Below are 25,614 nucleotides of genomic sequence, written 5' to 3'. Positions count from 1 at the left end.
TTCACAAAGGAAAAATGTAAGATGAACACAAATTTATGCAGGCGCGACAAGACTCGAACCCGTGCGCGGGAACCGCCTGGTTTTGTATATGTGTGCCAGGGCCTGATGTGTGCACGTGTAGGTTGGGCACTTGAGTGTGAGCGTGTGTTGGTCATGTGGTGTGTGCATGCATGAGTGCGTGTGTGCGTGTGAGTGTTGCGTGCATGTGTGTGTGCATGCATGCAGTTCATGTGCATGCGTGTGTGTGTATAATCATCACACTAGCTCATGTGTATTGAAAGAGACGGTTCATCATACCAATACAAGGCCACCTTGTTCGATGTGCCCGTGATCACGACTTCGAATACCCACCGTCCAATATTTTTTATCATTTGTTTTCGTTATTATACCCATTGACAGGTGGGTCCTATGGTAGTGAGATAATGTGTGCTGATGATGCAACGCTAGATGCGCCACGTGGAGCATTTAACTAGTCAACTAGTCATGACTTCAACAAATACAGAGTTGTACAGTGAGCCCATGACTATATAATAACCACAAGACATAAATGGTGACCGTAATGAGTGGATTCTGAAGTCCAATGAATGTATCGTGCTTTTGCTTTAAATACAGTGATCGTCGGTGCATATCTCGCGAGAGAAATATGAAACATGTGTGAATGTGCTAGGGGCGTACTTTTAGAGGGCCTATAGATAGTTTGTGTGCGTATGTGAAAGGGGCGTAGAGGGGGTGCGATGGAGAGAGAGATGCTCTTTGTTTCTCTTTATTATGACTAACTTTATATATAGTATAAAAATATAAAAATTCACAATGCGGATAAATATCATTGGGTGCACCATGCAAATTAACTTTCATACTCCATATAACTTTATAATGTTGTATATATGATTTTCTAAAATAAATTTTTGGCCACACTTTGTGTAGTTTTTATTTAAAAGGAATGTTGTATGTGAAGTAAAAGTGAAGAGAGGGCTTTTTAGATCAATGGGGCACATGATAAGATGTAACATGTATGAATGTGTAGTTGACGTATTTGGTAGGGCCTAGAGAGGGTATGTGTATGTATTTAAGAGAGGCATGGATAGAGGGGCCGGCGAGGGGAGCGATGAGAGAGATATAGCATGATAAATGAGAGTGATCTAGAGAGAGAGATGAATAGGATGTCTCGGTGAGAGATGCCCTTGAGTGTGTCCGTGCAAGGGAGAAGGGGATAGAGGCATGGGGAGAAATAGTTTGTGCAGTGTGGGTGTGTGTGTGTTGGTATGTGCGGGTGTGAGAAGATACCGAGACCTAGGGGTAGAGGGTGTGTCACCGTGCGAGGTTTTGTGAGCCGAGGTGAGGCCCCTGGATTGGTTCTGTCATGCGCCACATTGGTCGTCATGTGACACATTTCAAGGAGACCCACCTGGAGGACTAGTCGTACAAGACAAAGATACCAGAGTCGTGAAGGACTATATGTCCACTGACAAAGCCGGCTAGGATTTGTAACCCTAGGTCCTAGCTATGTACAAGACCGGGGCCTAGTTCTTAGATAGTATACACAAAATCCATTGGTATCCACGTAGTGTACTTTCTACACACCATACTCACAAATATACATGATCGGGAGTACGGTATTTTGTGGATCGCAACAAAGGCCCGAACTAAGGTAAACCATTGTCTCCGATATTACAATTCATCCAACCTAACTGTAAGGGGCATCCTTCTGAATGCTCTATTAGAATCATATTCGTTAACTAGGAAGAGAGGTGGAGACAATGCATGCGAGACAGGCCTAAAGATAATGTGTGTGCAGGAGACACATAAGCAGGTCTATGTATAGAAAAAGGATTGATGGGTATCGTGCGTGCGTATGCGTGTGAGAGGAAGAGTGCTCGTGAGAAAGGTTTGTGGAAACAGTCGTAAATGATTGTGAGAGAGAGTGAGGGTGATATAGAGAGCATGTGTGCGATAAAGACACCCCGGGAGAGAATGTGTGAGCATGTATGAGAGACCGTCGATGGATATACACCGTGTGCGCGTAGTGTGAGAGAGAAAGTTAGCGCGTGTGTGAGGAGGGGCCTATGGAGAGTGAATCTACACGTAAAAGATTGATGTACACATTGATTAAAAATATAAATTGTATCCAAATATTTGGATGGGATCATGATATTTGCAGTTCACGTAAGGAATGGTCATTGGTCCATCAAACACCCATATTCTATCAAATTTGAGCATGTCTATGTTATTATTCGACATAATTGATCCATAGAGTTAGTATTTTGAAGTCCGGACTATACATCGGTTAAGAAATTCAAATATAAACATGAGTATAGTTTATGTTGTGTATAAAGCACATTATACATAATGAACATTCTAAATAGCTGGCTAGGAACTAGCATACATTTGAATTCAACTTAAGGTGGTTTAAAATATTTGAATTCAACATGAAGTCCACTCAATGATTAAAAATATAAATTGTATCCAAATATTAAGATGGGATCATGATATTTGCAATTCACGTAAGAAACGGTCATTGGTCCATCAAACATCCATATTCTATCAAATTTGAGCTTGTCTATGTTATTATTCGACATAATTGGTCCATAGAGTTAGTATTTTAAAGTCCAGACTATACATCCCACTCTCGTTGCTAGCATCTCCATAGAATAGATCTTGGGTGTTTCATAGAAAAAATAATTGTTTTCCATGCAACGTTCTCCATCACTGTTGACCCTGACTCGCTTGGTAAAAACCTTTCATTGCCTGTGAAGAAGTTTGACCAATTCAGGAGAGGAGGCTGCTACAACTAGAATTTAAAGGATGACTTGAATTCATCAAGTAACCACAAGAAGCGAAACTGCTTCGAGTGCAAATAAGTCAGACACTACATTGCAAATTGTCCTGTTTGGAAAGAAGAAGGCAACAAAGTGAGCAAGAGCAAGAGCAAAGAAGCAGAAATCTAAGAAGAAAGAGATCTCAAGTTCCAAATCCAGTTCCTCATCGTACAAGAATAATTCACATCAATCCCGAGCCTATCTTGGTAAGGAAATGGATTCATAAGCTAGGGAATCTGGTTTCGAAGAAGCCCCTGAAGCCGCCTCAACTATCAAGGAACCTGATTCCGACATGGCTGGTATTTCACATGTTTCATCGCCCACTCGTCAATCCATATCTTCAACACTCAAGACAATGATGGTGGTGTCGCCACAACGTGCTTCATGGCTAAAGACTCTAAGGTATCCTCAAGGAGCCCCTCTTATGACTCTAGTGTTGATGATCTGCTTACTGATGAATTAGAAGGTCTTAAGAAGCCTAGTTATTCAAAGCTTTCCTCTCTAGCTAAGATACAACAAAGGACTCTTGGTTAGCAAGAAGATTTACTAATAGAGGAAACGAAGAAGATCCAGGCTTTGACTAATGAACATAAGATTATTCAGTCATAGTTTGAGGAATTTCCATGAGGCTCTTTCATCTGATCATGATAAGCTTCATTTTAAATTCCTCAAAATAAAGCAAGATCTAGAGAAATTGAAAGTGGTTCATCATGATTTAAGGATAAAAAATGATTCCCTACTTGTGCGGCAAATCAGTGATTCTCAAGAAGAATTTGTTCCACCTTCCTTGAAATGTATTGAACGTGAAATGCATTGAAACATGCAGATCACACTTCTGGCCTGGTCTGATGGCGGTAAATAAATATATTTTCCACTTTGGATCTTTCGCGATAAAGGATGGATCGGAGATACGTTTCTGGGAGGACAAGTGACAGGCAATGCCAGTCTTTGGGAATAATATCCAGCCTTGTATTGCATTGTACATGATAAAAAAATGATATGCTTGAGATGTGCTCAGTTCATCACCTTCAAATGTATCATATGGGCGGGATTTGCTTGGTCCATGTGTCTTGTCATGGCAAAATCTAATCTCCCGATTTGATCCGATTAACCTGACACAATGGCGGGAGAATTTTCGCTGGAATCACACTACATCTGGGTCCTTCACAATTGACTATGTATCGTGCACTTACGAGTAAGGAGATCCCAGTGGGGAATAATATCCAAATTTGGAACTCGGAAATTTCACTACAAATCAAGATTTTTATATGTATCTATAGAGTGGAGTTGTGCTAACAAAAGACAACTTTGCCCGTAATTGGCAAGGAAGTAACAAGTGTAGTTTTTGTACTCATCATGAGACAATCAAACACCTCTTTTCCGGTGCAAGTTTTGCACACTTTATGTAGTCAACCATCCAAATAGCGTCCAATTTGTATCCGCCCACAAGTATTGCCAATATTTGTAGTCACTGGTTGGATAGAATCCCAAATAGGTTTACATCACTAATAAGGATGGGAGTGTATGCCTTATTATGGTCGTTTAGCTATGTACAAATGGTTTTTTGTTTAATGGCAAAAATTCCACCCTTTTGCAGGTTATTTTCCGTTGTAAACAAAATTATGTGGTCTATGCTACAGTAAACATAGTATGAACCATTGTTCAAGGCAGTGTGTACGTGGTTGGAGTGGGTGACCAGAGAGGTTTTTGTTAGAGTTATAATATAAGTCATGTACCCCTTTGTATTTATCCCGTTGTATGAGGGGTTTCCTGCATATGTTCCACACCTGTACATGTATATATATATCGGCCTATGGCCTCATGGAAATACAAGTTGCATATTTCCTAACATGGTATTAGAGCTAGGTCAATTTTTTGCACGCTGCAACTCGTGCTATTGATCTCCGTGTCCGTCGTCGCTGCCTTTTTCTGTCCCGTAGCAGCCGGTCAACCCAAGGCCGCTCCTCTCCTTCCCTGCAGCCGCCGTTCAACTCCTTCCCGTCCAGATCACACTAGCTCCAGATCCTATCATGCTAGCTCCAGGTCCTGCCCCGTGATCACTCTAAATCAAGTCAGCACAGGAGCCTCCGCCCGCAATCGATCTTCCACAGCCAGCCTGGTTTTTCGCCGCCCCTCATCGGATCCGGACGCCTCTCGCCAGAACAGGCCGCCAGTCGCCGGACCAGCGCCAGCTTCGATCTGGGCTACACACGGCAGGCAACAGCTGTCTCCACGCGCGGGACTCCAGCCCAGGAACAAGTTGGCTTCATCGATCTAGCAACCAACCATCGAGTCAACGCCGTGATCTCCCTGGTTCTGATCCAGTCGCCAGCGCCCTCCTGCCCAAGCTACTCCCGATCCCGATCTCGCGCCTGATTCTGCTGGTGCTCTAGTCGGTTCTAAAAAAAATGTCTGCTGCATCGGGCTATGTTGCTGTCCCTCGCTGTCCGGTGATCTTTGATGGTACTAACTACACCGAGTTTACTGGCTTCATGCGCATTCACATGCGTGGCATCCGTCTTTGGGGTGTTCTTTCTGGCGAGGTCTGCTGTCCGCCACGTCTAGTTCCTCCGGTGGCCCCTACTCCGCCAACTCCATCGGTTCTTCCTACGGATGCTAATCAGGTCGCCAAGGATGCGGCTAAGCTTGCTGATGAGGCTGCTGATCGTGCTTATGATGAGAGGGTTTTGGCTTATGAGGAGGCTCTTCAGACGTATCATGGTGCTCTGTCTGTTTACACCCAGTGGCTTGATGATGATGCTCGTGCTGCAGCTGTTCTCACTGCTAGTGTTCTGCATTAGTTTGCTTCTGAATTTCTGGGTCTTCCTACTGTCTTTGAGATGTGGACCCGTCTTCGTGAGCGCTATCAGCCCTCTGGTGATGCCTTATACCTCTCTGTGATCCGTCAGGAGCATGCTCTTCAGCAGGGTGACTCTATTGTTGATGACTTCTATGCACAGAGTTCTGCTATCTGGCGCCAGCTTGATTCTCTCCGTAGTGCTGGGTGTCGTACCTACCCCTGTTGCCAGGCTGTCCAGGCCAATTTGGAGTTTCATCGCGTCTATGAGTTCCTGTCTCGGCTCCGTAAGGAGTTTGAGCCCCAGCGTGCTCAGTTGTTTGCTCGTGGCCGTATTTCTCTCATGGAGGCGCTTTCTGAGATTCGTGCTGAGGAGACTCGCTTACGTGGTGCTGGTTTGCTGGAGGTTCCCTCTGTGCTTGCTACTCGTGCTCCTACGCCACCTGCTCCATCGACCACTTCTCGCTCGAGTGCTCCGCCGCTCTTGCCCACTCCTTCTGGAGGCTCAGGTCGCCCCCGTCCACATTGCGCCTATTGCAACAATGATGGTCATCTTGAGTCTCAGTGCTACACGAAGAAGAAACACCTACGCAAAGCTCGATCATCATCTTCAGGGACTTCGTCATCTACCTCGACAGCTTCAGCCATTGCTTTGACTGAGCAGGATATTCTGAGACTTAAGCGTCTGCTCGCGGCTTCAGGTTCTTCCTCGACGGGTACTGCCGGTTCTGTGACTGATGCTTCCCGCACTGAGCAATCACCCTCTACACAGTCAGGTACATCCCCATGGGTTCTGGACTCTGGAGCTTCTTTTCATATGTCTTCTCATTCTTCCACTTTGTCCTCTCTTCGATCACTGGATTCTCCTATTCATGTCTTCACTGCTGATGGTACTCCACTTTCTGTTGCTAGTAGAGGCAATCTTACTACTCCTTCTTATTCTGTTCCTGATGTTGCTCATGTTCCTCGACTTACCATGAATTTGTTTTCTGCTGGTCAACTTACGGATTCTGGTTGTCGCGTCATCCTCGACGTTGACTCTTGTTCTGTCCAGGACCGTCACACGCACACTCTGGTTGGGGCTGGCCCTCGCCGCCGTGATTCTCAGGGTCTTTGGGAGTTGGACTGGCTTCATGTTCCTTCTGCCGCCACCACCATCGCCAGTTCTTCCGCTTCTGTCGCCTCCATCACTGGTTCCTTCCAGCAGTGGCATCATCGACTTGGTCATCTGTGTGGTTCTCGGTTGTCTTCTTTAGTTCGTCGAGGCCTTCTGGGGTCTGTCTCAGGAGATGTCTCTTTAGAGTGTCAGGGTTGTCGTCTTGGCAAGCAGATTCAGTTACCATATTCACATAGTGAGTCAGTGTCTAAGCGTCCTTTCGATTTAGTCCATTCTGATGTATGGGGTCCGGCCCCTTTCGCTTCGAAAGGTGGTCATAAATACTATATTATTTTCATAGATGATTTCTCTCGTTACACATGGCTTTATTTCATGACTTCTCGTTCTGAGGTGTTGTCTATTTATAAGCGTTTTGCTGCCATGGTTCATACTCAGTTCTCTTCACCCATTCGTGTTTTTCGTGCTGACTCCGCTGGCGAGTATATCTCTAAGATGTTGCATGGTGTTCTTGCTGAGCACGGGACTCTCTCTCAATTCTCTTGTCCTGGTGCTCATGCTCAGAATGGTGCGGCTGAGCGAAAGCATCGACATCTTCTTGAGACGGCTCGTGCATTGATGATTGCTGCCTCTCTCCCACCTCATTTTTGGGCTGAGGCCGTCTCCACATCCACCTATCTTATCAATATACAGCCTTCCGCTGCTCTACAGGGTGGTGTTCCTTTCGAGCGACTTTTTGATCGTTCTCCCGATTATTCGATGCTTCGCTCGTTTGGTTGTGTTTGCTATGTTCTTCTTGCCCCTCGCGAACGCACCAAACTAACCGCTCAGTCTGTTGAGTGTGTCTTCTTAGGCTACAGTGATGAGCATAAGGGCTATCGTTGTTGGGATCCTATTGGTCGTCGGATACGTATCTCTCGAGATGTGACTTTTGAAGAGTCTCGTCCCTTCTACCCACGCCCATCTTCCTCGACTTTTTCAGTGCAGGATATCTCTTTCCTCACTTTTCCTGACTCACCTATCACCCCCGCCGAGACTGTATCTCTCCGTTCCACTTCCTCTCCTTCTCCACATCTAGTTGATTTGCAGCCACCATCCTCCCCGGTCTCCTCTCCCAGTCTGTCACCGGATTCTACACCTTCATCTCCGGTGACTTCTTCGTCGCCACCCCCTGATTCTACCTTGCCGATTCCTCCTTCTATTATTCCATCTCTTCCTTAGCATTACACTCGTCGTCTACGACCAGTCGATGCCTCTGTGGATGGGTCATCATCTTCCTCTCAGCCTACTTATGGCTTGCGTTCTCGTCCTCGTCCGCCTGTTGATCGCTTTGGATTTCCCACCGCTGGTGCTGCTGTTCTTGAGCCGACTTCTTACCATCAGGCTGTTGTTCATCCTGAATGGCAGTTTGCGATGGCAGAGGAGATTGCTGCTCTTGAACGCACTGGTACCTGGGATCTTGTTTCTCTTCCTCCCGGCGTCCGTCCGATCACTTGTAAGTGGGTCTACAAGGTTAAGACTCGCTCCGATGGTTCTCTTGAGCGTCACAAAGCTCGTCTTGTGGCTCGTGGTTTTCAGCAGGAGCATGGTCGTGATTATGACGAGACTTTTGCTCCTGTGGCTCATATGACCACTGTTCGTACACTTCTTGCCGTTGCCTCTGCACGCCACTGGTCTATATCTCAGCTTGATGTTAAGAATGCCTTTCTTAATGGTGAGCTGCGTGAGGAGGTGTACATGCAGCCACCACCTGGGTATTATGTTCCTGATGGCATGGTATGTCGTCTTCGTCGCTCTCTCTATGGCCTTAAACAAGCCCCCCGCGCCTGGTTTGAGCGCTTTGCCTCTGTGATCACTACTGCTGGTTTTTTAGCAAGTGCTCATGATCCAGCATTGTTTATTCACCTTTCTCCTCGTGGTCGGACTCTTCTTCTTCTTTATGTTGATGACATGATCATCACGGGGGATGACCCCGAGTATATTGCCTTTGTAAAGGCCCGTCTTAGTGAGCAGTTTCTTATGTCTGATCTTGGACCTCTTCGCTACTTTCTTGGGATTGAAGTCTCTTCTACCTCTGATGGCTTTTTTATATCCCAGGAAAAGTATATCCAGGATCTTCTTGCTCGTGCTGCTCTTACTGACGAGCGCGTTGTTGAGACTCCTATGGAGCTCAATGTTCACCTCCGTGCTACTGATGGTGATCCTCTCCCTGACCCGACGCGTTATCGTCATCTTATTGGCAGTCTTGTCTATCTAGCTGTCACTCGTCCGGACATCTCTTATCCGGTTCATATTCTGAGTCAGTTTGTCTCTGCCCCCACCTCGGTTCACTATAGTCATCTCCTTCGTGTTCTTCGATATCTTCGAGGCACGATCTCTCACCGTCTATTCTTTCCTCGCTCCAGTTCTTTACAGCTCCAGGCCTATTCGGATGCTACGTGGGCTAGTGATCCTTCCGATCGCCGTTCACTTTCTGCTTATTGTGTTTTTCTTGGTGGTTCTCTCATTGCCTGGAAGACGAAGAAACAGCTTGCAGTTTCCCGTTCGAGTGCTGAGGCTGAGTTGCGAGCAATGGCTCTTTTGACGGCAGAGGTGACTTGGTTACGGTGGTTACTTCAGGATTTTGGTGTTTCTGTCACTACACCGACTCTGCTTTTATCTGACAGTACAGGTGCTATCAGCATTGCACGCGATCCTGTGAAGCATGAGCTCACCAAGCATATTGGTGTTGATGCTTTCTATGTGCGCGTTGCTGTGCAGGATCAGGTTATTGCTCTTCAGTATGTGCCTTCCGAGTTACAGTTGGCGGATTTCCTGACGAAGGCTCAGACTCGAGCACAACATGGCTTTTATCTCTCCAAACTCAGTGTTGTTCATCCACCATGAGTTTGAGGGGGGGTGTTAGAGTTATAATATAAGTCATGTACCCCTTTGTATTTATCCCGTTGTATGAGGGGTTTCCTGCATATGTTCCACACCTGTACATGTATATATATATCGGCCTATGGCCTCATGGGAATACAAGTTGCATATTTCCTAACAGTTTTTACCCAACATGAATGACAACAGAATCTCCGGATCGGTCCAACACCTGCTTCGACACTTTATTGTTGTTGAAACATCGGCCTTTATCTTTTATTTTGTCCGATTGTTGGTGTTTGGTTGTGTATCTCCTAACTATGCAGAGGCCGAATGTTGATCATCATGCTTTGTATTCACTTGATGCTATATTTGGATTAATAAAACCGCCCTTTATAAATTAAAAAATAATGCTTGCTCCCATTGGAATAAAGGACATCATCAAAGCATTGGATCTGGGATTCATGTCATGTACTAAAACTGATGTCCAGTATAAATTAGGTTTCTGAACCGGTAAACCTGATGCAGTGGTGTGGTTAAGATTGCAGCTTCTCTCAAAGTCAAGCGAGTTTGGCATTGGATCTTGGAGCCAGAACAACGACTTGAGAAATTTATCCGCTTCGACTCACTGTAGTAACGAGGGCGCTGTTGGGTTGCATAATTTGAATGGCAGAATATTGGCAGGGACTAGGAAGTCTTGGTCCTCAGAACTACTGGAGTGCATAAATAAACAATCAAACAAACTGACCAGAGCAGAGCAGCTCCGGAAGCTTTGTTTCTGAGGATGTTTGTGAGGTGATGTATATGCAGATATGACATGTCCCTCTTCTCCTCTCCTAGTTTCCTCACTCTTCCCCTGCTTTAGCTGCACGATCCATGGTCTGTAGTGGAGCTGATGCAGCCGTGGCACCACTAGCCGCCCTTCAGTATGGCATCTGATCTGGGCTAGATGGCATTTTTCTTCCTTTTCTCCACGTTAGTTAGTTAGTTAACCTTTTCAATAATTGTTCAGATATACAACTTGTGTGTGGGAGGCTGGTCCTACCACATGGTTGCTGGTATTATTGCCTTTTCCACGCACCTAGATTGGCGGATTGGATCTGGAGGTCCTGTGGAAAACAAGTCAAATGAGTACTCTTTCTTGCCATCAAAGCCCTTGAATAAATGTTCTTTTTAGGGTACATAGGTTCCTGCCCCTAGAACAAATGCCCGGTGCTTCGGCAAAAGGAAAAAAAAAACTTGAAGAAGATTTTGTAATGTACCGGTGGGTACCGAAATATTAATCACTTCAAAATTTCGATTAGATTCAAATCTAATCTAAATTTGCCGACATTTCATGAGTTCTGGTCGAGATTAATCAAAAAGAAACTGAATAGTTGGCGAATATTCACTGGGATGGGTGGCTATTTCGAACGTTTTTCTAGCCGGTTCTTCAGAGAATTTCTTCAGAGACGCATGGCATTAAAAGAAGAAAATTTTGCAGCAAAAATGGGCAGAAATTTCCATCTCCTACCACCTAAAAATGCCATTAGAAAACATTCGCTTGCCACCCCCCTCGTAGAGAACGTTCGCTAGTTAGTATTTCCGATCGAAAATAGTTTATGGGTACTACTGTTACAGGCTCGAATAACATGGTGACCCTACTGTTACAGGCTCGTGTAACATCCAAATGCTCTACTTTGTGGGTACGTCATTATCCCTTTCGAGTGCCTACCGAGGAACGACTTGAGTGCCAAATTCGGGGCCCCTAAGCTATATGTCTGTACTTACCGATGGTAACCCTTTTTATTACAGAATGCAATAATTTGTTACTACCTTAAATATATTTGTGTATAGAATTTTATCTTCATTCGTTTTGTAGTGTTGTGAACATATGTCCTTTCGTCCTAATTAAGTATTCTCTTTCGGTTCCAGAATGAATAAAATCAGCATACCCTATGTTTCTTGATCAGATCTCCAAACCAGCGGTCGGTGACCACAAAGTGTTATATGATCAGATCTTCTCCCAGATACAGTGCCCACAAAACAGACCTTGATCCATGCCTTTACAGCCGTGCAATTGTAAAGGGAGCTTTCCCTTTTCTCCTGCGTCCTTTCATCCCATTGTTTATTTGTCAAGTTGCACCCACCGGATTGTTTGTACTACCACCCTGCGTTCAACAAGAGAAGACGTTACCGTCGACCTTAATAAAATGGAGACATGGGAAGGGAAAGAGTGACGGCTCTGGGTTGTGCAAAATAGCACTGATTTTTCTTTGTTTCTTGCAGAATATGATATATATACCTGACATCAGTTTTCACACCTTGCCACCAATTCTCAAAGGGCTGGTTGCAAATGGGCCATCCTGTTCCTATATAAACAGTGGACTCGGAGAGAGACTGTGTGTCCTAAGTTCGTTCTCACACATGTGGGGTTCACGACTAATTGCTGGCTCCCCACTGGAATTTGGTTCCCACATGTGGCGAGCACGACTCTGATCTGCCTACATGAGGCCACCCCTCCCTCTCTGCCATCAGCTCCACAAGAAGCTGCTAAGAGACTGAGGCGCTCTTGGATCACTGCACACTCCCCTACAAGGTACGTACTTGGAATTCACTTCCCTTTTCTTCTCCATCTACATCTCTCTCTGCTCGCCCCCTTTGTTCCTTCCTCCGTATATTGGTTGCATTTCTCTCCCAGTGCTCCGGATGCTCTGCTCGATTCAGAATTCAGATGCAATGCGAGCAGGTCCCCATCATTGTATTGTTCGCGTGTGGTGCGACCTCGCTTCTGATTTGTTGCATCGAAATCCTGTTTCCGAAAATGATTCACAGTTCTCCACGGTTTGATTTGGTTTCTTATCTTGGAAAAGACAAGACATGAGAAAGCCCAAATCCCATGCTCTACATTTCTTCTCGTGCTCTTTCTTGATTTGCGCATGGACAGTGACTTGCGTTTCCAGCAAAGAGCCATCCTGCTAGGCCTTTTCCCAACATCTCCGTAGATCGTACGACTGAGACATATGATCCACCGCCAATCCTCGTGGCTTCTATACATTTCGGCTGAACGGTGGTTTGTTTCCCCTTGTTCCAGACATCCCAGAGCAGATAGACAGAAGAATGGAGAGGAAGAAGAAGGGGTGGTTCGAGCGCATCAAGAGGCTCTTCATCTCCGAGCCCAAGCAGAAACCCAAGCCAGACAAGGTATCGTCCCAATCTTGTTTCTTGTAATCTCCGGAAAATTCATGTAAAATTACGGGTGATTCCATGGTGCAAGATTTTCTCCTTTTTTGCAGAAGGTGAAGAGCAAGAGATGGCTGGTAGGGAAGCTCAAGACCCAGCACTCGTTTGCCCTGCCAGCTCCGGAGCCGGAGCCGGCGACGGGTCAGATTCAGATCAGGCACGCGGAGGAGGAGCAGAGCAAGCACGCGGTGGCGGTCGCGCTCGCCTCCGCAGCGGCCGCAGAGGCGGCCGTCGCGGCCGCCCACGCGGCCGCGGAGGTGGTCCGCCTCACAGGACCCCCCTCGCCGGCGCCGGCGCGTGAGGACCCCGCGTCTTCCGGCCACGAGCTGTTCGCCGCCGTCGCGATTCAGTCAGCCTACCGCGGATACCTCGTAAGCATTCTGGTTGGGCAAGAAAATTAAAGCTGTCCGTGTCCTGTAGTAACGCTGTCGCTGTGGGCGCAGGCGCGGAGGGCACTGCGCGCGCTCAAGGGCCTGGTGAGGTTGCAGGCGGTGATCCGCGGGCAGGCGGTGCGGCGGCAGACGGCGACGACGCTGCGGGGCCTCGAGTCGCTGGTGAAGATCCAGGCCCGGCAGCGCGCCAGGGCCGACGTCGAGCACGAGCAGGAGCATTCCCACGACGGCATGGACGCCCTGCTGAGGAGAGGCCGGGAGCTGTACGCCGCCGCGCTGCAAGTAAGTTCCACAGCTCTTTTTTCTCTCGAGAAAATAAATAAATGTTTCACTCACTGGTCACTCTGCGGCGCCTGGTCGATCGATCGCCTGCCGGCCGGTGTGAATGAACGTGCGAATGATTTGCGACGCACATGCATGCGGCTGCGGCTGGATCTGCATGTGATGCGGGTTAAAGTTGGCAGCGGTCACGTCGTCGATGTGTCTCCTTGCTTGCTGGCTGCTGCAGCTTTGCTTTGACATCCTCCTCCTCCTCCTCCTGATGTGGATGTGGACCACTAGTGACTAGTTCTAGTACGTACACGCATGCATGCATACGCATGTGAAGGATGTTGGTGTTCATGTGCCTGTCGAGTCGAATGTGCGCTGCCTCTGCCTGCCCACATTATTCACTTGCGTTTCGGCACGTGGTGTGTCCGCGGTTTGTTGGTAGCCTGTAGCGTAGAGCCCAAATGTGCCGACTTGCTTGCAGTACGCCATTGCATCGCGTATCATTCTACGGATCTAACGCTCTGCATTATCATCACGCAAATATAATATAGTACAAAGCACTATTCCCTCTGTAAATAAGCATAAGACGTTTTAGATCATTAAAACATTTGTTTACAGAGGTAATACTACTGTAGTACGTAGCCGGTAAAAATCGGCCCACCAGGACAGGAGGCTCAAGCAGTCGTACAGATCCGAGAATAGTACTAGTGCAAGTAGTACTACAGTGAAAGGAAAAGCGAGATCGCATATTTCGACCGCCGTGAAAAATACTGCTGCGTCCTCATGCCGTGTCGTGTGCCGTCCGGGGGAAATGATTGATCTCGTCCCGTCCCGTCGCTGAAGCAAAGCCGTGTCCTGGAACGAATATGTGCAGTACTGCTACAGTCGGAGTATATTTCGTTATTCCTCCTCTCCTCATGCCGTGTGGTGTGCCGTGCAGGAGCAGCAGCAGAGCAGCCGGGGGTGGGACGGCAGCACCCTCTCCAAGGAAGAGATGGGCGCCGTGATGAGGAGCAGGGAGGAAGCCGCCATCAAGCGCGTGCGCGCGCTGCAGTACGCCTCCATCCAAAACGTAATACTCCTACTCCAGTAATCTCTCAAGTGTCAACATTCCGTTCCGGGATGGACGCACGAACTGTGGCTGACAAACAAAACAAACTCTGGCGTGCATGCATGGCAGGAGAAGATCGGCATCAGGAGGCAGCCCATGTCCAGGGACGAGATGGAGACGCTCAACCAGCGCTGGAGCTGGCTGGAGGAGTGGGTCGGCTCGCAGCCCTTCGACAAGGACGTGGCCGTCGACGTGGTCACCCACCCCCACCCGCCGCCGCCTCGCTCCAGGGACTCCCTTGCCTGCCTCGAGGACGACGACGACCGCGATGACGACGGCTATGGCAGGCGGCTCGGCTACTCGTCCAGGCGGTCCTTCGGCCGCGCCAGGCGCACGCCAGGGAGGGGGAGCATCGACGATGGGCTGCAGGCCTGCTCGCCGGCAGTGGCTTTCCCGGGGTACATGGCGTCCACGGCGTCCGCCAAGGCCAAGTTCCGGTCCATGAGCACGCCCAAGGAGCGCTTCGCCGTGCCATCCGACGCATACTCGGAGCAGTGCTTCGCCGACCGCCTCATGTCACCCATCCCGTCCATGTCGCCGATGCCGTCCGTCGCCAGCGACATGGGCTTTGCTCGCTCCAGCAGGCCGCCGGTTGCGCAGCGTTCGCCGCGCATCAAGGGGGGACCGATGACGCCGTCGAGGATCCGCTCCAGGAGGTCCCCGAGCCGCCACAGCTTCGGCTCTGAAGCCGCGCTGCACCAGATGCAGATGGAGCACTACACCCCTATTCGCTAGACACAAACGAACTTCTTTGTAATGTGACCAGTGCTGCCTTGTTTGGTGGCCTTGCTCTCTCTCTGGGTCTGACCATGGAAACCTTCTCAAACTGACCGTGCTGTGCTAATGCAATATGGATCTGCAAACTTTCAAAATGATGGGCGTGTGCACATACAACATGGAAGAACAAGAGAATTCAGTGATGACCTTGCAATAGCAGCTAGTATTCTGATCAACGTTTGTGAATAAGTAACAATATCTCTCGAGGTCTATTCGGTATATGAGTAGCCGCTGATCCAGCAGCAAACTCCTGGTGGACACTTCGAGTGCAAGCAAACATCAACGCTTCAAGAGAGCTTCTTTTCTCCATATGGGGACCGTGCATCTAGACTACAAGTTCCTCATCTAATAATGTAGACATAAATAGACAATGAGTGAACATTGGTGACAGCAAAAGGTGTAAAGATCCCTTTTAATAACCATAGATTTTCTTCAGTGAGGGAAGGAGTGAAACTCACACGAAAGCTCATCACTACTTGATCATGTAGAATTCTAGCATCTCTTGTTCCACAGGGTGAGTCTCTCCCACTATAATGAGACAGTGAAGGGGTGGTCCAAAATCAACATCTAGTAGTTTCTTCATGGGGCCAGCCACAATCTTCTGATCATCGCTTCCAAGGCGAGCTACACCCATACATAGCGAATCTGGACCATATGCTGGAAATAGATAGATCATCTTTTAATGTTCATTTTGCAGTAAGACTCAGTTTAATATATATAGTAAACAGAACATCTAAAGCATTCTTAAGAATATCATTGTTGCAGAATTTAGAGCAACTCTAGCAGATCCCGCAAAAGCTCGCCGGCCCTTAAAATTCCATCCGTTTTGCAGGATCTCCGTTTTTTTGGGCCTGAACAGATCCACTAAACGAAGCCCGGCCCCATAAAAAATTTACAGGCGGCCCACAAATCCACCCCTCTGGAGCTATATGTACGGGGTTGGCCGGGTTTTAGGGTTAGCAAACCCTATCCCCTCCGCCGCAATCCGCCCGTGCCACCGCTAGACCTCCCCAACCCCGGCGACAAATTCCGCCGCTTCTCTCCTTTTTTTCCTTCTCCTCGATGGCCGGTGGCACTGGAGGGTGTGGCAGCAATGGCGGGTCGCCTCCGCAAGCTCCCACGGCACGACGCGGAGGCCAGCAGCTCCAGCCGGCCCGCCGTTGAGCCATGGCGCTCGAAGCAAGCGCACAACCACGGCCGGCTCTCCCGGAGCGGCGGGCATAGCCCTTGGGCCGGCTTCCACGAGCTCCACTGTTATGAACGGTGTCTCATATAGCCGGCGGAGACCCAATGGCGCGTCTAGTTAGGGGCTTAGCCCAACTTATCTTTATTTTTATTAGCACTTCGAGGATTATATGAACACTTGTAAGGCCACCTTTTGGAATTAAGCAATAAGTCATAACTATTGCCCGGCTCACTTTAGGAGCCGGAACCCTAAAACCCTAGCCGCCCCCTGCCTCCTCCTCCTCTCGCCGCCGCCCGCGCCCAGCCCCTCGCCATCCTCCCTTCCATCCCCACAACCTAAGGGCTAGACCTGGTAGGATCCCAGCTCCTATCAATCTGGTATCAGCTGTCTCGGGATCGATCATGTCTGCACCTCTTCCCACCACCACGCTTCCACCGCAGCCGACCACCACCTCGCCGCCGGCCACCTCCGCGGCTAGGGCGCCGTCCTTGTCGGGGCCGATGTCTTCCGCCGCTCGCCCCCCTCCCCCTGTCGTCTACACCCCGGAGGAGATGACGGCTGTCCTCCGAGACCTCACCCAGGCGGTCGCGGGCATCCGCACTTTCCTCGCCAGCCACTACGGGCCGCAGCCGCCGAGGCCCTTCGCCACCGCGCCACCGCCGCACCCCTCGGCGACGCCCTTCGCTCCCGCCGCGCAACAGCCGCCACCCGCGGCGCACATCGGCGCCTCCACCATACAGTCGCAGCAACAGCCCCATGTCACGCCCACCGTGGCGCTGCCGCACCAGCAGTTGCAGCCGCCGCCGGCCGCGACCCAGGGTGCCCCAACGACGGCTCCGGGGGTGCCCGTCCACCAGGTCCAGTTTCCCCCATCGCCATCACCGCTACCGGCCTGGCTCGCCGGGTCCCTCGAGCCGGTCTACACGACAGCCTCCGGACAGCCACACGTGTCGTCCCCGCCGGTGCCGTCCTCGGCCATCCAGTTCGGCAGGGCCTCGGGCTCCGCCGACCCCTACGGCGGCGGCGACGGGCCCCTGTTCCAAGGTGGGCCGCTGTCGTCCTCGCTGCTTCGCACCGATGAGGTGTACCCCTCCACCGTCCATGGCCAGACACCGCCGCGCTTCTCCAAGCTCGAGTTCGCCACCTACGACGGCAAAGTGGACCCCCTGAACTGGCTCAATCAGTGCGACCAGTTTTTCAAGGGGCAACGCACGCTCGCGTCCGACCGCACCTTGATCGCCTCCTACCACCTTCAAGGCGCCGCACAGACATGGTATTACGCCCTCAAGCAGGATGAGGGCGGCATGCCTCCGTGGGAGCGTTTCCACGAGCTTTGCCTCTTACACTTCGGGCCACCGGTACGCGGGAGCCGGCTGGCGGAGCTTGGGCGCCTACCCTTCACCTCTTCGGTGCAGGACTTCGCCGACCGCTTCCAGGCCCTGGCGTGCCACGCGCCCAGCATCACGGCTCGCCAGCAGGCCGAGCTCTTTGTTGGCGGTCTACCGGATCATATCCGCGTGGACGTGGAGATGCAGGGCCTACAGGACCTCCAGACGGCCATGTACTATGCCCGCACCTTCGAGCGGCGCGCGGTGGCCATGCAGCAGGCGTCACCGTCCCGGGGCGCCCGACAGACCGCCCGGCCGCCACCGACACCACCAGCGGCGGGACGTCCGGCCCAGGCCCCCGCGACGCGTCATTTCCGCCGGCTCACCCCGACCGAGCAGCTCAAGCGCCGCCGTCAGGGGTTGTGCTACAATTGCGACGCCTTCTCGTGGGATACTAAGGCAACCGAGGCGTTCACGTCCCTCAAGCAGGCGCTCACGACGGGGCCGGTCCTCCAGATGCCGGACTTCGACAAGCTCTTCGTGGTGGACTGTGACGCCTAGGGCGTGGGGTTTGGCGCCGTCCTACATCAGGGTGACAGGCCACTCGCGTTCTTCAGCAGGTCCTTCGCAGCGCGCCACCACAAGCTCGCGGCCTACGAGCGGGAGCTCATTGGCTTGGTGCAGGTGGTGCGCCACTGGAGGCCATATTTGTGGGGGCGGCCATTCCGTGTTCGCACGATCACTACAGCCTCAAGTTCTTGTTGGACCAGCGCCTCTCCACCGTGCCGCAACATCAGTGGATCAGCAAGTTGTTTGGCTTCGACTTCACCGTCGAGTACCGTCCGGGCCGCCTCAACACCGTGGCCGACGCACTGTCTCGCCGCGACGCCGACCACGACACCGACACGGACGGGCCCGCGGGCGCAGCCCTCTGCATCCGCTCTGGGCCCTCCTTCGCCCTCATCGACAACATCCGCCAGGGCATTGCGAGCGCTCTGAATGCGCGGCTCCTTCGGCAGCGCCTCGACGCCGGCGACCTGGAGGAGCCGTGGCGCTTGGCGGATGGCCTGGTCCTGCACGGGCGTCGGCTCTTCGTACCGGATCACGGCGACCTCCGTCACCAGGCCCTGGTGCTAGCCCACTCGGTCGGTCACGAGGGCGTGCAGAAGACCCTCCACCGTCTCCGGGCAGATTTCTACATCCCCGACAACCAGGCGCTGGTGCGAGACTAGGTGCGGTCTTGCATGACATGCCAGCGCAACAAGACGGAGACACTGCAGCTGGTGGGCCTACTATAGACCTTGAGGTGCCATCTCAGGTCTGGGCCGACATCTCCATGGACTTCATCGAGGGCCTTCCCAAGGTGGGAAGCAAGTCCGTCATCCTCACGGTGGTCGACCACTTCTCCAAGTATGCACACTTCATCGCGCTCGGCCACCCCTACACCGCCGCCTCCGTGACGCGTGCCTTCTTTGACGGCATCGTCCGCCTCCACGGGTTCCCCTCTTCGATCGTCAGCGACCGTGACCCGGTGTTCACTCGTCATGTCTGCCGGGATCTCTTCCGGATGGCGGCGTGAAACTACGCCTCAGTACGGCATTCCACCCCCAGACGGATGGCCAATCCAAGGTGGTCAACAAGGTGATTGCTATGTATTTGCGCTGTGTTACAGGTGATCGTCCCCGAGCTTGGGTGGACTGGCTCTCGTGGGCGGAGTACTGCTACAACACCTCCTACCACTCCGCCCTGCGCGCCACACCTTTTGAGGTCGTCTATGGTCGCCCTCCACCACTCATCCTACCGGTTGACCCCAGGACGGCCCGCACGGAGGCGGCTGGCGACCTCCGCATCAGGGACAAGATCCTTACCGAGGTGCGCCAGCGTCTACTCCAGGCCTAGCAGCTGTCCAAGAAGTACTATGACGGCCACCACCGCGAGGCGGAGTTTGCGGTGGGCGACTGGGTGTGGTTGCGGCTCCTTCACCGCTCTACACAGTCGTTGGATCCGCGCGCTAAGCGCAAGCTGGGCCCTTGCTACGCGGGCCCATTTTCAGTGGTGGAACGCATCAGCAAGGTCGCCTACCGCCTTCAACTTTCGGCCGGCGCGTGCATCCATGATGTCTTCCATGTGGGCTTGCTCAAGCCTTTCCGCAGTGAGCCACCCTGGCTGCGCCAGCGCTTCCTCCAACCTCCGATGGGCGTCTTCTTCCGGGCCCAGCGAAGGTGTTGAAGGCCCAGTAGCGCCGCGGCGTGTGGCATTTGTTGATCCAATGGCAAGGCCTTCCGGAGGAGGACGCCACTTGGGAGCGGCTCCAGGAGTTCCGCCAGCATTTTCCAGACTTCCAACTCGAGGATGAGCTGTTTGTGCAGGCGGGAAGAGATGTTATGACCGGCGTCTCATATAGCCGGCGGAGGCCCAATGGCGGGTCTAGTTAGGGGCTTAGCCCAACTTATCTTTATTTTTATTAGCACTTCGAGGATTATATAAACACTTGTAAGGCCACCTTTTGGAATTAAGTCATAACTATTGCCCGGCTCCCTTCAGGAGCCGGAACCCTAAAACCCTAGCCGCCACCCTGTCTCCTCCTCCTCTCGTCGCGCGGCCACGGCGCCGACTGGCCACCGCCCGCGCCCAGTCCCTCGCCATCCTCCCTTCCATCCCTACAACCTAAGGGCTAGAACTGGTAGGATCCCAGCTCCTATCATCCACGACCAACTCTTTCCGCATTTTCAAAGTTGCCAAGAGGACGATGCGTAGCTCGTCGCAGCGGAGAAGGCTTTGGCGGCCAGAGAAGAAGGTGTCGCCGACCGTCTCACCGTTGCCAAGGAGGAGGCCGACCTCGCCAACGCGCTCCACAAGTCTGTCGTGAAGCTCTACCTCGGCGTCGACGAGTGACCGTCGACTTTATGTTTAATTTGTAGCGCGAAGATGTTTAATTTGCTATGTATGCACTATGGTTGTGTTGAACTATTTTCTAGCCGAAGATGTTTTAAAATTTGCAGTACGAGATTTACAGGATCTGTTCCGCCGGGGCCTTCAGGGCCTTCACGTTCCTGCAAAATCGTTTTCGACTTTTCGTGGGAACCCTAAAATGATTTTTGCAGTACCGGATTTTTGTGGATCTGCTAGAGATGCTCTTATCAGGTTGTGACATTGATCAGAATGTTCCAAATAAAGCTAACTCGTAGGAAAATAAGTTAACAAACACTAGAAAATACCAGATCCCCCATGCAGTTCCTCCACCTCCAAAAGCTGACTTATTGCAGTGTTCACGGTCATGAATCTTGCTGGTTCGTACACTTTCTTTCCTCTGAAAGCAAACATCTCAATTATACAAAATGGCAAAAGACTACTTACATCACACAACATTGAGCAAGTCTTTGGGAGGAGAATGCATAGACAAGAGATCTCTAGTGCATATCTAATTCTCGTTAGAAATATTTTGTTATTCACGAGAACATACTACAAAGATAGATAATACGTAAATTACCTGCATAAGGACTCAAGTGTTGGCTCCTTAACACGGATGTCTGCATTGGATAAGAGAACTACTAAGTTATCTGATAACAAGAACCCCTAACCAAGCCCCATTAGCAGTAGCCGATAAAGTGGTAGTAGTAGTATGAGGACTAGTACTGAAAACAAATTTGCCGTACATTCAAATCATCAGAACTAGTATATCTTAACTTGCAAACAAAGTGATTGGAGGAGCGCCAGTTGCTGTTAAATTACAAGAAACCATGACTAGGAAATGTGTAAATGACTAGTAATGGCGTATATTCATCAGAATTATATCATAACTTGCAGACAAAGTGATAATAATTTCACTATTACAAGAAACAGTGACTAGGAAATACGCAACTGTCTAATAATGTCACACAGTCATCAGAATTATATCCTAATCTTGTCACGGTATATAAATATGTTGAGCATTTGTGCATTTTTCATAAAAAGAACGAAGACCCAATATCATGAAGAGAAATATTAACAGTCAGACATGCCATGTGTCTCAGCCTGTCATGGTTAATCTCAGGAATACCAAGTGCTAAATGTTGTTTGCATGGTTCAAGAAAGCAATACCAACCTAGTAGGCAAAGAGTATGCAAGCCAAGTCGACGACTGTTCTGAATTTTCTCATAGAAACTGTCCGGTCTCCATGTCTCTGTGAAGAAAGGTATAGAGATGGTCTCTCCATAGCGGTAAAGTTGCAACCCACAAACGCCAATAGCATTGATGACAGATGCATTGTGGATAACCTTAACCTCTACCCCCATGTTCTTGGCACGAACAACCAAATCAGTGTGTGTGGTCGCCCTGCAAATTTCATCACAATCATGTGCAGGTTAAACGTTTGACTTATTAAACTAATATAAAAATCTGTGAATGCAACAAGAAAATGACACATGGGAGAAAGTCCACACACTTAGCTTACACAATGGCATGTACAAAAAACAGGATCATGCATCCAGGGCAAACATGTGAATGGACAAAGAAAATAAATAGCATGGATACACATATATAAATGTACAGTCTGTTTGATTAAAGGCGCATGCAAATAAGTGCATATATACACAAATGCACAAAAACATGCTTGCGTGTGGGATGAGGGAGTTGCTTGTTTCCCTAAAAGAAGTCTAGAATTGATACCAAATACTTATGCAAAACACAACCAGATCATTATTAGTATAAATAATTGACCACACGAGCATCCACATACGAGCAAATGAGCGCACTGCCAATAGCACACTGAACAGAATCGCACAATATCGAAGTCTCTGAAAAAATAGAAATGAGCACACATATCCTACACGCGCACGACCCAACAGAGCGAGCCAATCCAAATACCGGAAGAAAGCGTAGCAACCATTACCCAAACGGGTCGCCGACGACGAGGAAGGCGACGTCGGCTTCCGCGGCCTCGCTCAGCATCTGGTCCGCGCGCTCCTCTACCATCTCGCGGTCGGCGACCGTGATCTCCTTGCCGTACATCTTCTCCTGCAAAGAAACGAGCAGCAAAGGGAGATGAGGGACGACCACTTACCCTGGTTCGGCCGCGCAGACATTTGCGCGAACAGGTGGTGGCCATCCAAGAGAAGAGAGAAACGCACGAGGTTGGCGAGCGAGGCGGGGTCGAGGCCGAGAGAGAGGAGGGAGGTGTAGGCCTCCATGTAGACCTTGGCGCAGCGGCGGACGGCGTCGAGCCCCCGCACCGTGATGTCGCGCTCGTCGCCGAGGCCGAGGCCGACTATGTAGAGCATCGCCGCGGTCGTTCGCTTTCTCCGTGCTCTGTCGTCTCTGGTGGAGGGAGGGTGGGGGAAAACTGGCGACTCGCCGTCTACTACTCTCAAAGCCAAACAATTATACCATCTCGAGCTGCACCCTAAGAGCATCTCCAGCCGTAGGCGCCTAAAATCGTCGAGTGGGTGAGCCGGCGTAAAAAATGGATCTGGACGAGTTGTTCCCCAGCCGACGGCCTCAGAGTCGCCCCAGACGCGTTTAAAAATTAAAAAAGTATAGCAAATTTCGACACAGTTCGGCGAAGTTCGGCTAAACACCACAAATTTCAGCCAACTTGAACATATATTTGGACAAAATTCGCCGATTTTCATTACATAACAAATATATAATAAACTAATTTAAAAGAAACTGGTTGAACACCGAGGAGTCGCCGTCGTCGCCGCCATCCTTGTCGTCGGCCTTCTCCTCCTTGACGTGGGCGCCCCTGCTGGACCCGGCGTCGCCATGGCGGACTGGTGGCGGCGGCGGTGCGTCGTCGATGACGATGACTCCTCCTTCGTCGCGGCCCCGGCGGCGCTCCGCGAAGCGCTGCAGGGCGGCGCACTGGCGCTCCATCGCCATCTTGAGGGAGTCCTGGCGTGCCCATTCAAGGGTCGCGTCGTCGTCGCGCTCGACCTCGCCGTGCTTCGTCTTCACGGCGGCGAGCCCCGGCTCTGCCTTCACCGGTGCGAGCCCCGGCTCCGTCTTTGGCTTGACGAAGCGCGGAGGAGGAGCCGACGAGGAGGCACGCCGGCCGGCCTCGTTGATGACGACGCCGGCGCTGCGAGTGTGCCGGCCGAGCGGCGACTCCGCCGCGGGCTCGGCCTTGACGCCGAGCAACGCCGGAGTGCCGGAGGAGTGCGGGGAAGAGCGCGAGGAGGAGGAAGAAGAGGAGGAGCCGAACCTCCTTGGCGCCCATGGCCCGTCGTGTCGGTGGTGCGCCTGGGCGGCCGCCCTCGCCGGGGGGTACGTCAACGGCGGGTCGTTGCCGCCCTCGAGGTGCGTCAGCACGCCCTTGAGTGTGCGGCCGGGGACGCCCCACCACAGGTGGCGCCCCTCGCTGTTCTTCAGGCCGCCGACCACCGTCGCGCCGTTGGTGGACGCCATCCGCTGCTGCTGACGGCGCTCGAAGTACGCCGCCCAAGCCGCATGGTTGTCGGCGCCGTACTGGGGGGAGAGTTGGGCGGCGGTGAGGGAGGCGCGCACGACGTCGACCTCCTCGGCGAAGTAGGCGGGTTTGGCCACGGCGTCAGGCAATGGGGGAATGGGCACTCCCCCATTGCTGAGCCTCCAGCCCGTCGGCCCGGCGCGCATGTCCGGCGCCGCCGGGATGTTCGCCTGGAATAGGAGCCAGGACTCCTGTTCGCGGAGCGTGCGGCGGCCGAAGCCGTTGGTCGCCGCCTCGTCTCCGGGGAAACGCTCGGCCATCGGGGAGGGGAGGAGAGAGGGAAGGGGCTAGGAAGCGGCGCTCGGAAGAGGGGAAGGCTTGGCGGCGGCACTCGGGAGAGGTATAGCTCGGTGGCGAGGGCTGGGCTGGTGTGGCCACAGGCGAGCGAGGCAACCAGTTTATATAGCCGCGTCGCGCCCGTGTGTACGCGTGCGAGGGAGGGGAGGCGGCGGCGCGCCGTCTCATGACGCGCCGCCCGTGAGGAATCAATGGCAGGGCTGACCGGCGGCGGCAGCCTTGCCATTGATTCCCCACGGGAACCGAAGCGTTGGGGGAAGACGAGGCGCGGTGTCGTTGACGCGGCTGGCCCGCGGCTTTTTCGCGCCAAAACCACTCGCCCTGGCGCCCCCGGGCGCCCCCCAGCGCGCCGGGTTCGGTCTGGGTCCGCCGGCGCTGATTTTGGCCCGGGCCGGCGAAAATCGGGCTCTTGGGGGCGTGACTGGGCCGTTTTTTCGGCGCTGGCGCGAAAAAATCGCATGGGGAGGCCTTCCTGGGGGCACGGCTGGAGATGCTCTAATAAGCCCTTCCCAGACGATTTTCAGCGTCGGACCCATAAATCGGCCCAATCGCGTTTTAGGAGGTTGTTTTTCGCCAGTTTAGGTCAAAACTAGTGCCGGCGGACCCAGACCGAACCCGGCGCGCTGGAGGCGTCCGGGGGCGCCGGGGCGAGCGTTTTGACGTGAAAGAGCCGTGGGCCAGCCAAGTCAGCGACACGCGCCTCGTCGTCCTCAGAACGCCTCGGTTTCCCGCGGGGAACCAATGGCAAGGCTGCCGCCGGTCAGCCTTGCCATTGATTCCTCACGGGCGATGCCTTCCCTCCCGCGACGCGTACACATGGCGTGGGGCTATAAAACCAGCGCCTCCCCCTCGCCTCTGGCCACACCAGCCCATAGCCGCCGCCAAGCTCTGCTTCTCTCCCGTGCGCAGCCGCCCGCCGACGTTCCTCCCCTCCCCTCTCTCCCCAACCCCATCCGATGGCCGAGCACTTCCCTGGCGACGCGACGGCGACCAATGGCTT

The 25,614-nt window shown here is 51.9% G+C and overlaps 2 protein-coding genes across 5 annotated transcripts; one reads left to right on the top strand and one right to left on the bottom strand.

The window, feature by feature from the left end:
- Positions 1-11,514: 11,514 nt before the first annotated feature.
- LOC125508957 (Tetrapyrrole (Corrin/Porphyrin) Methylase) lies at positions 11,515-23,251 on the bottom strand. Of its 3 annotated transcripts, none has more exons than XM_048673781.2 (7): positions 22,981-23,251; positions 22,743-22,867; positions 21,957-22,186; positions 21,363-21,402; positions 21,091-21,182; positions 15,817-16,015; positions 11,515-11,736 (listed from the first exon to the last, which is right to left on the bottom strand). In XM_048673781.2, exons 1-6 carry the CDS (start codon positions 23,128-23,130, stop codon positions 15,831-15,833), a joined length of 822 nt encoding a protein of 273 aa, XP_048529738.1. In that variant the 5' UTR covers positions 23,131-23,251; the 3' UTR covers positions 11,515-11,736; positions 15,817-15,830. The 3 variants fall into 3 exon arrangements, with proteins under 3 accessions (XP_048529738.1, XP_048529737.1, XP_048529736.1); XM_048673780.1 differs by lacking the exon at positions 11,515-11,736 and adding an exon at positions 15,478-15,703; XM_048673779.1 differs by lacking the exon at positions 11,515-11,736 and having other exon boundaries at positions 15,478-16,015.
- Positions 11,835-15,504, top strand: LOC125508956 (protein IQ-DOMAIN 3-like). 2 transcript variants are annotated; one of them, XM_048673778.2, is made up of 6 exons: positions 11,835-12,164; positions 12,660-12,769; positions 12,862-13,179; positions 13,252-13,482; positions 14,411-14,542; positions 14,651-15,504. In XM_048673778.2, the coding sequence occupies exons 2-6, from the start codon at positions 12,686-12,688 to the stop codon at positions 15,314-15,316; spliced, it is 1,431 nt and encodes a 476-aa protein (XP_048529735.2). In that variant the 5' UTR covers positions 11,835-12,164; positions 12,660-12,685; the 3' UTR covers positions 15,317-15,504. The 2 variants fall into 2 exon arrangements, with proteins under 2 accessions (XP_048529735.2, XP_048529734.2); XM_048673777.2 differs by lacking the exon at positions 11,835-12,164 and adding an exon at positions 12,222-12,342.
- Positions 23,252-25,614: the final 2,363 nt, after the last annotated feature.

The sequence above is a fragment of the Triticum urartu genome, chromosome 5A (assembly GCF_056163025.1).
Source record: "Triticum urartu cultivar PI428250 chromosome 5A, HENAU_Tu73, whole genome shotgun sequence".
In the NCBI taxonomy this organism is placed as follows: Eukaryota; Viridiplantae; Streptophyta; class Magnoliopsida; order Poales; family Poaceae; genus Triticum; species Triticum urartu.
The sequence above is the reverse complement of the archived record's forward strand: the minus strand, read 5'-3'. Positions and strand labels throughout refer to the sequence as shown.